This window comes from Podarcis tiliguerta, assembly GCF_965153285.1.
Source record: "Podarcis tiliguerta genome assembly, chromosome: 12".
Lineage (NCBI taxonomy): Eukaryota > Metazoa > Chordata > Lepidosauria > Squamata > Lacertidae > Podarcis > Podarcis tiliguerta.
Window position 1 is genome coordinate 38,644,258 of NC_139545.1, and position 14,843 is coordinate 38,659,100.

Genomic DNA, 14,843 nt, shown 5'->3' on the forward strand with positions numbered 1-14,843 from the left:
ATGCTTCTACACAGCCCCACCCACCCCCATAAAAACCCACCATCATACTAAAGCTTACATTGGTAATCTGCATAGTAAGAAGATCCCATGCTTGCCAAATAAATATTGATCCATGATACAGATCCTTGTGCCAGCAAAACCAGCTACAAATCACAGAATACCTCCGTGGATGCAGAGATGACCTATGATTTGATAGTGCTTTTGCAAGGATCCCTTTTAAAAATTACGAGGCTCCATAAATATCCATGTCTCAGATTCATGTTCTTGAACCAGCTCAATGGAGTCAACATAGATATGTGATCCACTAGCTGATGGTAGATGGGGTAGAAGGATACTGTGAAAAGATTGTGCCATTTCAGGAGGATCTGCTTTACTGGATCCACATACACCTTCTCCCAGGGCTCCATTCTCTTTCTCTCTCTCTTGCACCCCTCTTTGTCCTCTATTCCCTCCTCCCCTCCCCTTCTTTCCCTTCTGCCCTCTCTGTCACTCCAGTTTATGTACAGATGCTCAAGTTCCAATCTGAGCCTTGAAAACCCATAAAAGCTGAAACAGGAAGTGGGAGAGAGCAGCACCTCCCACTTCATTTCCGCCTACTTTTCAAGAGCAGGAAAAAGAAAAGTCACCTTCTCTACTTCATGATGGCAGGAGAAGGGACCTCAGATGCTTTGCGGACACCACAGGAAGCCCTCAAGGATGACACTGTGTCCATGGGTACGGCATTGCTAACCCAAGATGTGTAAAACCAAGGGCAGAGTGGTTATCCTGGAAGTTGAGTAAAGGGGTAAAGGGTGGGGCTGAAGAATCAGTCCTGCCTACTCCCCACTGCTGAACAATTGGAAAGGGTTTGGAGAGGGAGGGGCAGGTGATGATGATCATAGAATCATAGAGTTGGAAGAGACCACAAGGGTCATCGAGTCCAACCCCCTGCCAAGCAGGAAACACCATCAGAGCACTCCTGACATATGGTTGTCAAGCCTCTGCTTAAAGACCTCCAAAGAAGGAGACTCCACCACACTCCTTGGCAGCAAATTCCACTGTCGAACAGCTCTTACTGTCAGGAAGTTCTTCCTAATGTTTAGGTGGAATCTTCTTTCTTGTAGTTTGGATCCATTGCTCCGTGTCCGCTTCTCTGGAGCAGCAGAAAACAACTTTTCTCCCTCCTCTATGTGACATCCTTTTATATATTTGAACATGGCTATCATATCCCCCCTTAACCTCCTCTTCTCCAGGCTAAACATGCCCAGCTCCCTTAGCCGTTCCTCATAAGTCATCGTTTCCAGGCCTTTGACCATTTTGGTTGCCCTCCTCTGGTCACGTTCCAGTTTGTCAATGTCCTTCTTGAACTGTGGTGCCCAGAACTGGACACAGTACTCCAGGTGAGGTCTGACCAGAGCAGAATACAGTGGCACTATAACTTCCCTTGATCTAGACGCTATACTCCTATTGATGCAGCCCAGAATTGCATTGGCTTTTTTAGCTGCCGCGTCACACTGTTGACTCATGTCAAGTTTGTGGTCAACCAAGACTCCTAGATCCTTTTCACATGTACTGCTCTCAAGCCAGGTGTCACCCATCTTGATTATGGGTTATAATTTTTATGATTATGATTATGTTTTTATGAAAATTATGATTATAATTTTTAAGAAAAAAACAGAAAACAAGGACTTTTCTTTTGGCATAAGTAAGTAAATCTTCACTAAAGTTGGTAATACCGTACTCCAGTCCCCAGAAGCACAGAATTCAGTTCCTAGCTAGGATAAAGGAAGCCACTCTTTAGGGCACACTGCCAACCTTGCCAGGATCAACCAGGAACACCTGATTCCACCTACTCTCATACTACTTCACATGGGACAGATAACTGCAGTTCCCACCCATCATATCTCTCTCTCTCTCTCTCTCTCTCTCTCTCTCTCTCTCATTCATACACACACACACACCCCTATTCCCAGCACATAACACTCCTTCCTCCTTTCATGACTTTCAGCCCTTCCATGCCCTTTCTCAGGGTCCTGTCCCCCCTTTAAGATGCAGAGTTCTTCCTTCCAGTAATTTGTCCTTTATTCTGAGGCAGAAGCAAAGTCAAGTTTTCCAATACTGAATTTCAGAGCCTAAAAATAGGAAAAAACTGCAGTTTTCTTGAAACCAAAATTGTGCTAGTTCCAGCTACTACCTCAAACTCACATAAACAAGTTTACCTCGCTTATGTTAAAAACTAGCCTGGTAACTAAAAGCACATTACATTTGAGGTTATTTACTTTCTAAGCAATGTCAAACTCCTATACCCCAACATCTGTATGATTAAAGCCTTTCCCTGTACAAAAAGGAATGTATAATAATCTTGCTATATATCCCTGAATAATGTTGGTATATATCCCTGAAAGAAAGCTATGTAACAACTATAGTTCCATGCAAATGCATGCTTTTAAATCAGTCTATTCCTTCAGCATCTCTAAGCCCTTCTTGAACTGAACTGCCTCTTACTTTGCTGCATCCTTTACTGCAATCTGTCCTGTTAAGTCTTTGCAAAAGCAGTTCCCAGTAACCAATTCAGCAGCTAAACTAAGTTAACTACAGCAGTAAAGCAATCCTTTTACATAGGACACAGCTGACTGTCCTTCACTAAATATTATGGCATATTATACAGCATAGGAGATGGAAGGGGGAGGGGGGAAGAAAAGGGACAAGGGGTTTCGTTTGTGCCTTTTGCACAGTATTTTCCCCCTCTTCATAAACAACTAAATATAATGGACAAACCTGACCACTCCAAGCGCAATACAGGTTACATATCAAACTCCAGTTGTGGTTGATCATGCAGTCTAAAAGCCTGAACTGGGCCATGAAAGCCTATAGCGCAGACTGCATCTCTTCTCTGACTCAGCTTTTGCCCGTGTAGTACTAGATCTGTGAGCTATGCAGTGAAGAGATTCAGGAAAGAGGACCTTTCTCTCCCTCCCGCATCTGCCTAGTCAGCAAGACAGCTGACTGCAGAGAGCGCTTAAAAATGCAGGTAGGTGGTGCCAAATTAGGAGAGGGAGAATGAGAAATCCCTGAATATTTTAGGATCATTTGCTACAGCATGTATTCTATACAGCGTGCAACTCCCTGTGTTCCTTGCTGCAAATTAAGGAAATTACATCAGAACTCAGTGCAATGTTAAAGCTGCAATTTCATGCAAGCTTAACTTGGATATAAAATTCCATTCGACTCAAGTGAGTCAATTTCAAATAAACACCACCTAAGATCATGCTGGGACGCGGGTGGCGCTGTGGGTTAAAGCCTCAGCACCTAGGGCTTGCCGATCGAAAGGTCGGCGGTTCGAATCCCCGCGGCGGGGTGCGCTCCCGTTGTTCGGTCCCAGCGCCTGCCAACCTAGCAGTTCGAAAGCACCTCTGGGTGCAAGTAGATAAATAGGGACCGCTTACTAGCGGGAAGGTAAACGGCGTTTCCGTGTGCGGCTCTGGCTCGCCAGAGCAGTGATGTCACGCTGGCCACGTGACCCGGAAGTGTCTGCGGACAGCGCTGGCCCCCGGCCTCTTTGAGTGAGATGGGCGCACAACCCTAGAGTCTGTCAAGACTGGCCCGTAAGGGCAGGGGTACCTTTACCTTTACCTTTTTAAGATCATGCTGTGTATTTTAAATTAAATCAACTATAGACTGCTTTCATAAATTCTGAATTCTCAAACTATTGAGACTCAAAACAACACTCCAGTTAATAAAAATGATTTTTTTAAAAAACAACAACACTCCAGTTGAAAGCACTATGTAAATGCTATGTATTATTATTATTATTATTATTATTATTTCCCCAGTTGTTCTGCAAATATTCATGCAAAAACCTCCAGTTAGATGACATATCGACATATACAGATGGAGATGAACCTTTTGAAAGGTAATCATAGTGTTACTTTTCCCAGTCAATAATAGTAAAAAAGTGAAAACTGCAAGACTGAAAATGTGAGAAGGGAAAGATATTGTGAATGAAGCAAGAGAAAGACTAAAGGGAAGGGAATAGTTCAACTCGGACCATGTTTCAATGCAATCCCCCCCCCCCAAAAAAAAACCCTACATAAACTGAAAACATGTGATTTTCCTCAAGGATCTTATAGGAAAGACAGTTATCTAGTAATGAATAATGCCTTGAGAACCATAAAGCCAACACTGGACTTGCTGCCTGCCTATTCTGGTTTCCCTTCACGACCACTAAGTTAGGAATAAATATGATATCTGACCTGGGAAATACAAGTCATGGTATTTTGGCTCTATAACGAGGTCCAGCAGAACTTATCAGCACCGGTAGTACTGGTTCTGTGTATGGTTAAACCATCATAAGCCACAGAAAGAAATATGCCAAAGCACAAATGGGGACCCTATCTTAGCGCCCAGGACCATTTCCACCATTAGGATAGAAGCAATATGGACCTGACAGCCTTATGTACAACGGAATTCCTCCTCCTCTTTCCATGAAGTTTTAAAAATAATTTTAACATGGTATGTGGGACAAATCCAAAGCTACAAAAAATAACCAATTAAAAAGAGAATATGTCCTATTTAATTCTTTAAAAATAATAAGATACTTTTGTTAAAGCCAGTACAATTATTGGCCGTTGCGGGGGGAGGGGGACAGAGAACTCCTAAGAGATGTTTTTTAAATAGCTTTTTGTTGACTCACAGCCATAGTCAGGGGTAGGCAACCTAAGGCCCGTGGGCCAGATGCGGCCCAATCACCTTCTCAATCTGGCCCGCGGATGGTCAGGGAATCAGTGTGTTTTTACATGAGTAGAATGTGTCCTTTTATTTAAAATGCATCTCTGGGTTATTTGTGGGGCATAGGAATTCGTTCATCCCCCCCCCCCCAAAAAAAAAAATATAGTCCGGCCCAACACATGGTCTGAGGGACAGTGGACCGGCCCACAGATGAAAAAGGTTGCTGACCCCTGGCCTTAGTGGAGGGCAACAAACTCTAGCCAAGGTTTCTGCACACTACAGGCAAATACTACCCAATATTAATTTGGAGTTGCTTTAGCTTAATTTCCCAGCAGACAAATTGGGGTGGGGTGAGCCTACCTACAAATATATAATCATTTTTGTTATTGACTGCAAAGAACAGAGAATTGCCTTTTCCTTTAGGAACAGGAAACCCATGCTCACACAGAAACAGCACATCAGTCATTTCATACCAAGGTCACTGTCACACTGCAGAAACAAGAGGGGAGGGGGAAAGAGAGCCAATGCTCTTATATGCCTGCCAAACTCTTTCTAGGTAATTTTCTTCTACAGAAACGCAGAGTAAACAGTTTTTACATTACTGCCTGCCAATGAATAGAAAGGGAAACAGGCAAATCCACTTGTGAACTTTACAGTACTGTAAGCAACAATCTGTGTGATCAGATACAAGTGCCATTATGGGCCACTTACAGAGTTTTCGAAACTTTTCAGGCTGGTGACATACTTTTTAAACATGCATCACTCTCTCATGCTAATTGTGAAAATCCAGTTGCGGAGTGTGCCAGGGATGTGGTACATGCTAGATGGCTGTGCTAGGGAGAGATGACTGCTGGATCCATATTCAGAAGAGTACTATATGCAGTTGGACACACCATCATGGTGATTCTGGAGAATTATTGGCTCTAAGGGCCAAAGTGGAAGGGGAGCCACCAGCCCCACAATTTGCCCTGTCAATAAAGGTTCCACTGAAACAAAGAGGACCATTTTGAAGATGCAAATTGAAGCCCACTCCCCACACTATCACCAAAGCTCTGCAATGTAAGATCTTGTTGTTTTGTTGCACTTATTGGCACCACTGTACCAATGCTCTTCACACATTACGAAATCATGCATTACCTCCTCCCATGAAAACCTTACCATCCATTTAAGGTCATTCCTCAGGAAAGCTCTCTTTGATGAGGTTCACCTGGTATCTAACTCTTCTGTCTTTTCAGCACTAGAGGCATTCTAGAATGGTTGAGCCGAATTTTTTATTTGGCTGGTGTGACTTTTACTGTTATGCTGCTCTTACTGTTTGCTAAGTTTTTTTATTGTTTACAACTGCTTCACAAGATTTAAGTAACATAATTACAACACTGGGGTGTAGTATAAAATTTTAAGATAAACATACATGAGTTGGAGATCAAAGGATGCAGACTGAAAATGTCAGGGCCTTATCACTTTGCAAAGCAAATTTGGTAAACTGGACAATGTAAAACTACCATTTATGGTCGTCATGTCACACTTTCACATGATGGCGAGACCAAGCCAGGGAAACCCAGGGAAAGCCAAGCTGCTTAGACCTTCCTAAGTAAAGGGGACACTACTTCCAGGATTGTTTCTGAATTGTCTGATTGTCCCTTGCCATGCTATTATCTTGGACAGGGACTTCGTAGAGACAGTTGATGGGAAATCAGAACTGCCTTGTCTCACTGACTGAGACATTTACGCCTCTGCACTTCTGGCCAATGTCTTTCTGCTGAGTCCTTTTGCAATGTTTACTGTGCTAACTACTCCAGCCTCAAACAAAATGCAAATGTTACCACAAGCTATCTCTACCAGTTATCTATAGCACAGCCTGCAACACTATCCTCAGTGTAACAGATCAACTCCGTTTAAACTTAAGACCTCAGGATGCTCTAATGAAGTCAGGGATTGCAAGAAGAGTGTACAGTGGTACCTCAGGTTAAGTACTTAATTCATCCAGAGGTCCATTCTTAACCTGAAACTGTTCTTAACCTGAAGCACCACTTTAGCTAATGGGGCCTCCTGCTGCTGCCGCGCCTCCGGAGCCCGATTTCTGTTCTTATCCTGAAGCAAAGTTCTTAACCTGAAGCACTATTTCTGGGTTAGCGGAGTGTGTAACCTGAAGCGTATGTAACCTGAAGCATATGTAACCTGAGGTACCACTGTACTGGTTTCATCTGATCTTCGCCAGCACCCAGAAACAAAACAAACTGAATAACTGAAACTCATAAAGCAACTGGAGAAATGAACCATATCACCCAAAAGGAAAAATAGAAAAAAGTGTTTGTGAATGACCAGTGAACAATGGTGTTTTTTTTTAAATCTCAGGATATTAAATATTCGCTTATGTTAACAGCTAAAGGGAGATCTGAAAGAGCCTTCTGAAATGAGGCATGTCTGTCACATTCTAAACTCACTGAGAACCCTAAGCCACTCTGGAGTAAAGGCAGAATACATGTGTAAGAAATGAATGAACAAGTGTGGCAATCTGAATATTCGCCTTATGGTGTAGGTTTCATTGACAGATGCTGGCAACAGTGCTTCTTTCGCCCTGGCGATTGTGCTGGGATTAGTAAACCATGTTCGGCACAGCTTTCACACAAGAGTGTTGGCTTTGACACCCACAAGTGCCCCAACTGTCAGCACCAAGAGACACTATGGGATAACGGTCTGCACAACAGACTGCTTTTCTCTGCTTAAAGCTGTCATCATGGGCCAGTTCCAACCTAGAAGATCCCCCAGGGGGTGCTTTTGAAACTATTCCGTTTTGCAAAGACTTGCAAAATAATAATAATGTGTACATATTTAAAGGGCATGTGTTTACACAGCGGCAGGTAGACAGGAAGTAGTTAGAATTAAATTAATTATAATAATAATAATGTGAATTATGAAAGAAATATTTTTAATAGATACCAGAAGGTGACTAGAGTGCCTTATTGAGGGAAAAAGAAATATTAATTCTGAATACTGGTTTAACGTTTGCCACGTTATGTTCCTACATAGGGATCCTTCTTTAGAGAAAATACTACCTTGCATATGCAAAAGGAAGGCTTGGGAAGAATGTATGAATGTTCTTCTATTTCCACAGCACATAAGAAAAATATACCTTTCTGAGAAGGACAACAATGAGGAGAGAGCATGAAGAACTGCTTGATGGTCTTGAAAACCAAAGACTATATATTCAACCCTTTTCCAGTGATATCCTTGAAAGAGATCTGAGACCTGCATTTATTGTATAAAATGCCAGATACTGCCATCAAACCAAGAATGTAGATGTGGCAACTGCAGCTACAAGCTATTAATTCAAAGTATGCATAATCTGTAAAAGGAAAATACCAAATACCACTGATGCACACAGCTCTCAAAAACAGTAGATTTGAGCTCTCACTACTAATTGAATTTTACAGGCACACAAGACTCCCAGGAATGCGGGACATCTCCTCGAGCCATTCTACCACCAGGGAGAGATCAAAAAGGCACTGCCTTGTTAAAAAACACTGGGGTTGTGTTTTATATTCTCTATTTGGATTGTTCTGCACTGGAGCCTGATAAGGACTTCATGATTTTGGTGTTTACCTTCTGAACAAAGAGAAGCTGGTCTTGAACATTACTGGCATTTCATTACACATTATATTTGCTATGGGGAAACTTTCAAGTCTTTTCCAACTTTAGCAACAAGCCACAGACACTAGCAACGGTGGCACTAGGATTATCCTTCTTTACAGAAGTCACAGTGGATCAGTTTAAAATAAAGTTTCCCATTTTGAAATATAGGCATTGTATTCAATGTTAAGTCAACCCACGGAAATTAAAAGATGTGACTAGGTTAGGTCTATAATTTCAACTTGTCTTTTCTAAATAGAACTTAGTTGAATACAATCCTATTCTAAGTAATAATTAAAGTATATTACTCTGTAGCTAAATAAAGCATTTCTAAAACTTTTGGTCCCATAGCCTGTGCGCCATTTGCACTGCAGAATTAGTTTGCTAAGAGTAGCCTACGTCAAACTTGTGACCTCCACATGTTTGAACTATAACACCCATCAGTCACATCCAGTTTAGAGACAAGAGACAGATTTGTTTGGTAATGTACACATTCAAGAATCTTATTTTAACTTGTTCAGTTTCTTGAATGATGCCGCAATTTCTATGCTTGCCCACAACTTACGCACATTTAATTTGTGTTCATTCAGCTTTAAGCGTGTAGCAAAAAATATATATTAAAGGAGCAGAAAAGGGGTAGGGATCTGGGGGAAATGACTCTGGCAATACCTCCCGCCATTTAATCCAGTAGGTTTTGACTATACACGATTTTGGCTTTAGATGCAACCCCCAGAACGCTAACACCCACTTAAGTTTCTGGCTTAAAGTAAAGATACCTAGGATCAAGCTTTAAGTGTCCAGAACTTTCCACAAACAAGAGCTGGAATTTACTGGACAAATCAATGATATGGAAAGTAGGTATCCATGTTGTTTGGTCAGCAGCCATAAATATTCATTATTTAAGAACTAAGCACGTTATAATGTTCAGATACAAGTTCACCCATGCACACCTCCACTGATAATCCTGACAATATACAGAATAAATAGCATAGACTCTTGCGTCTGAGATCACTAACTAGTCCCTGGACCCAGTAGTCCAAGGTTTGGGACAGTTTGCATGAGTTGAACACACCTGGCGAACCCTTAGGTTCATGTGCTCCTCCCACAACTCTCTTCATGCACAGCTAGGTAGATAAGTTGTAGCCATCTTTATTCTCAGTTTCCCTTAAACTCAGTTTGTTGTTGCATTGAAATTAATGACCATGGGCTTTTTTGTTTTGTTTTTACTAATTCTGGTCAGTTTCAAAACAAGTCCACATAAAACTATGAATTATGAAGGTGACTGGCTTAAACCAAGCATAGTTGGTGTAAACCACAATCTCCAGTTCAACTCATTTTAATGTTGTGTTTTTATATTTTTCTAACCCTCTCTGGGAATTTATGGCGAAGGGTAGGTAAAAGAAATCCTGTAAGATAAGAGAGATAGAGATAGATAGCATAAACAAGAAGCCATGTAGAAAACATGAGTTTTTAAGGAAGAGACTCGAAGGAAGGGAAGGAAGAAATGGACAAATGCTTTCTTAATGGCATACAGTGGTACCTCAGGTTACATACGCTTCAGGTTACAGACTCCGCTAACCCAGAAATACTACCTCGGGTTAAGAACTTTGCTTCAGGATGAGAACAGAAATCGTGCAGCAGCGGCGAGAGGCCCCATTGGCTAAAGTGGTGCTTCAGGTTAAGAACAGTTTCAGGTTAAGAATGGACCTCCGGAACAAATTAAGTACGTAACCAGAGGTACCACTGTACTACAAAATGTTCAAAAGTCAATATGTGAACCAACAGCTATTAATATCCCACAGCTCGTATTAAATCTTGAACACAGGTCTAACACCGCTAAAGCAAAGCAACGCAAAGACTACTAGGTTAAAGAATGATAGGACTGAACCAGATTCTCTCTCCTAATATTATAAGAAAACTACTTTCCCAGTCCATCTTTGGTTCAGTTTCTAGTCCTTAGCAAGCTTGGCATTAAGCAACTAAGCTCCGAAGTAAACATAAGCTCCCTGGTGTGTCTGTTTGTGCTACCTAGGGAATGTGAACATTACAGTCCAATCTACAAAAACATGGCAAGAAATCCAGCAGATAATAAGCATGGAGTGGGGGGGGGGGAGGACCCAAACAATGAACTGCAATACATAATCTACAAAGCATGAGAGGGAAAGATCTAAAGGGAGCCTGCAGGAGCCTTTTATTGAAAGAGACATCAGTTGACTTGTCCGCAAATTGATGGCAATCATGTCAATTAACTTACCCAATTGCTTTGCCACTGTTTGAGCAGGAAGCTTTCCTCTCTTCTTCTCCCTGCCCTCCCATGTTCAGAATGCCCCAACATCAAAGCTGACTAGCTTTGTTTCAGAGACCTTTTAAAACTATGTGCATTCCATATGTGAAATGATTCACCTATTCGCAGCTGTGGAACTTGCGGGAGGAGGGAGGGGGGAGCTGGTTGTGGCAGGGAAGGAGGTTGAAAGCAGTAAGGGATCAGTTGACGCCTACAGGAACAAAGCATTAGAGAAGCCCACAGAGGGTAGGTAACATTGACAAAGCCTGGAATTCAAAGGTAAGTGAATCTCAACTGCTTTATTTTATTCAGACTTGGCAATTAGAACTATGGTCTATATGGCTTTAACTGGTTCCAAATGCGAACAGTCCGTTCAGGAGCATCTGTATTTCTGGTATTGAGTGTTGTTGTTTTTTGAGTGAGTACAGTCGTACCTTGGACCGCGAACACCCTGGAACTCAGACATTTCGGTTCCCAAACACCGAAACCCGGAAGTGATTGTTCTGGTTTGCAAACATTCTTTTGGAACTTGAACGTCCGACGGGGCTCCCGCAGCTTCTGATTGGCTGAAGGAGCTTCCTGCAGCCAATCAGAAGCTGCGATTTGGTTTTTGAACGTTTTGGAAGTCGAGCGGACTTCCGGAACGGATTCCGCTCGACTTCCAAGGTACGACTGTATAGCAAATCGAGTTATAGGCTTTGCTGAGGAGCCCAGACCTACGCAAAGTTTAACCTGCAAGTGCCCCCAGCAAGGCCTTCCTTACTGTGGTCTCACAGCTATGGACAGCATTGCCTAAGGAGGCCTGCCTGAATATTATGAGGATGATGATGCTACAACACTTTACAAAATACAAAAGGGCATACATTGTAAGTCCTTGTGGGCAAGGGTATGATCAAACATACCAGCCAGAACAAAGGGAGGTGTAAAAGGAGAAGAATAAGTATTATTTTTCAATGGCACTTACTTAAGGATAAATTGCAGAAGGATAAAGGGACTAAAGGAACATAACAAAAGATTTCAGGGGAAAGGAATGTTCTCCTGTGTTATAGATAACTGGAAAGGGCCTTGCTGTTCCAACCAAGCTTTCCAGCAAATTACTAGTTAAAATCATTATTCCCGTGACTGGTGTGTGATTTTTACTGCAGTTTTAGCTTAACTTATTGCAAAAAAAATATGCACTTTAAGCACTGTTTTAATCTCACATCTTTTTATTTCAATTTCTCGGTATTTTTATTTTATTAAACAGAATACTAACATCTCTCTTATTTTACATATGCTGGTCTGTATTGGACTTGAACACTGTTTTTTAATCTTAAATTGCTTTGGGATGTTTCATAAGAAGCACGCATATACATATATGCAGATAGAGTAGGAAGTCTACCTTATTTCAATAAAGCCAACTACCAATTCACTACTTCTCTTTACAACTGGATAGAGCCATTATAGAGCACCCATTGGTCTTCATCAAATATCCTCACCTGTCTGGCTCACACATCACAGTAAGCCAAAGGATGGCTTACCCTGAATGAGCAAACATGCTGGTCCCTGTTGCTAAAATCACTCAGCGAAGAGGAAACAAACCAGAGCTCTAGTTTACATGAATGGTCCACTGATTGGAGAAGCCACATCTTGATAAACTCTGCATTTATACAATCCTTAACAGTGTAGGAGGGTCTGGACTTGACAACCCAAAAGTGTTTAGGAATCTCTTTTTTCCATAGACTTTTTCATGAATAAGGCTACATTCTTACTAGGAGGTAAGCCCCAGTGTGGTCCAGAGGTCTTACCACCGAGTAAGCTGCAAATCTTTGCCTATCAGACAAGGAAACAAAAGCTTGAGGGAAAGAGGTGAAGTCAGTTTTTAGATGACCAGTTCTTAAATTCTTTTTATGTGTATTTTCTACTGTTCACGTATTTTTTAAAAGAAAGACACTGGAATTCAAACCACTAATCATATGTCAGAAGTGAACTTTTGAAACTCTTTACAACCCTTTCTCCTCTAATCACCTGCCCAATGCTTTTTTGACTTCAAATGCGGCTAGAGTAATTTAAGATATGTGTTTTGTGACAAACATTTCAGTTCAATGAGTAGGAAATATAGCTTTCATTTTGAAAGCAAATTTAAGACCTTGGCTGTCATTGGAATTTATTCCCCTGCCCAACAGGAAGCAGTTTAAAAGTGTATGAAGGGGAAATTCCCACAACCCAGAATTATGTCTCATCATGATCTGCGCCCAAGAGCCAAGTTTTATAGAACCAAAAATGTGTTCTTCCGACTTCTCTAATCATGGCATTTGGGGATATCTTGTTTGTTGTACACCCAAGCTTCCCTCCCTCCGTATACTTACACTCTCTCTCTCTCTCTCTCTCTCTCTCACACACACACACACACACACACACACTGCACTATGGAGAAACACAAAATACACACATACTTTCCCTTAATTTCTGTTAAAGCAAGGGCAAAACTAGGCTTTCTTTCACACAGGTCAAAGACCCAGTTTGGTACCCCACATGTAAATTTGTGTACACACACACACACACACAGGCTGGAAGCCTCAATGGCACCCCTCTGGAGGCTTTGCCCGGGGCAAAAAAACCTGGCTAGCTCCCCCGTAGCCACAGCACTGATTAAAAGGTGCTTGGAAGTCTGCAACTGTAGAAGGTTTGTGACTCAGTGACATGAACCAGGTAAATTTCTTGCCTCTGAGTCCGAAACTTAATGAATTTTCTACATGACTCATCTGCCCATAGCTCACATGTAGCAAGTGCACGTATGGAGAACACTGCTTTCTCAATTGCAATGATTTCACATACATTTAATGGGCTAGAAACATTTCTGGGCTTATTTGCAAGGTTGGGGTAGGCTTTCCTTTTAGGAATCTTGTAACATAAAACTGCCCCCAAACTTGCATCCAATTGTGTATAAATTATGGCTTCCGCCCTGCGAATTTTAGTATGCAAATAGCTGAGAGTGGGGAGGAAGAGGCTAAACTTCTGCTAGTGGAGAAAAAACATAGGGGTTTTATTCCTTACACAGGGGTTTATAACCTGCCACAGCTATAGCTGAGCAATGTGCTTTTCTAGATCCTGTTTTTATATTCCCATTTGGTATTGCTGCTTCTTTAAATGCAAGTAGAAGCTTTCAGCAATCATCAAATCATATTCCTCAGGCAGTGCATCTGGGGACAGGCCTAGCTATGCAAGCTTAGCTAGAGCTGCCCACCTTGATTTCCATCATAGCCTCACTGAACCCAAAGGTACATGCTAGCCAAAACTCTGCATTTATTCACCCTAGTCCTTGCTTGGCATCTTTTTCTACTGACTTGTTTACACTTCGTAGGAATCTTGCTTCATTCCACCAAAGAGGTTCTTTGTTTAGATTTTGGAGGAGAAACGGCTTTAGCTTTGAAAGAACGCATAATAGGAATTATATTTGGTCTTCCGTAAGCCCCAAAGGACGCGGGTGGCGCTGTAGGTTAAACCACAGAGCCTAGGACTTGCCGATCAGAGGTTCGAATCACCGCGACGGGGTGAGCTCCCGTTGCTCGGTCCCTGCTCCTGCCAACCTAGCAGTTCAAAAGCACATCAAAGTGCAAGTAGATAAAAAGGTACCGCTCCGGTGGAAAGGTAAACAGCATTTCCATGTGCTGCTCTGGTTCGCCAGAAGCTGCTTAGTCATGCTGGCCACATGACCCGGAAGATGTACGCCGGCTCCCTCGGCCAATAAAGCAAGATGAGCGCCGCAACCCCAGAGTCGGCCAAGACTGGACCTAATGGTCAGGGGTCCCTTTACCTTTACCTAAGCCCCAAAGACCCTCCTATTAAAAAAAACTTGATCTAACGAAGCACCTCTCTCACCTATGGGGATTAATTTATCCTCAGAAGTTTGTACCTTCTAGAATTAACTCCTGCTGTTGTCTGCTACCCTAGGTTACGAAGGCTGCTAAAAATTCACTTGAGGTCCTGAAATTAAAGAAAGGGAGGGGTTGCTATTACCACAGCAACTAAGGAAGCCTATTTACAAAAGCCAATGAAGATTTGAGAACCGAGGAAGCAGCCACTGTCGTCCCAGTGAAACTGACTGCACTAATTGTGGGAGCATGACCTTCCTCAACATCTCTTCTGTAAAGCAAATGGAATTTTTCAATGAGAACCTGCAAAGCAGGGAGGTAAATAAGAGGAAGAAATCCATTATCAAACTGGCATGCAATAAAGTGTT

At 42.1% G+C, this 14,843-nt stretch overlaps 1 protein-coding gene across 7 annotated transcripts in view; it reads right to left on the minus strand.

The window, feature by feature from the left end:
• ARHGAP21 (Rho GTPase activating protein 21) overlaps window positions 1–14,843 on the minus strand; it is a 105,250-nt gene that overhangs the window by 73,103 nt on the left and 17,304 nt on the right. The window contains exon 1 of one of the 7 annotated variants that reach the window (XM_083405987.1): window positions 2,758–2,874. The exons of the other annotated variants lie outside the window; for them this stretch is intronic. Coding sequence (XP_083262113.1) covers window positions 2,758–2,841 — 84 coding nt within the window. The 5' untranslated portion in view covers window positions 2,842–2,874. Of the gene's footprint in view, window positions 1–2,757; window positions 2,875–14,843 lie in introns of those variants that run through there. 7 annotated transcript variants of the gene reach the window in all.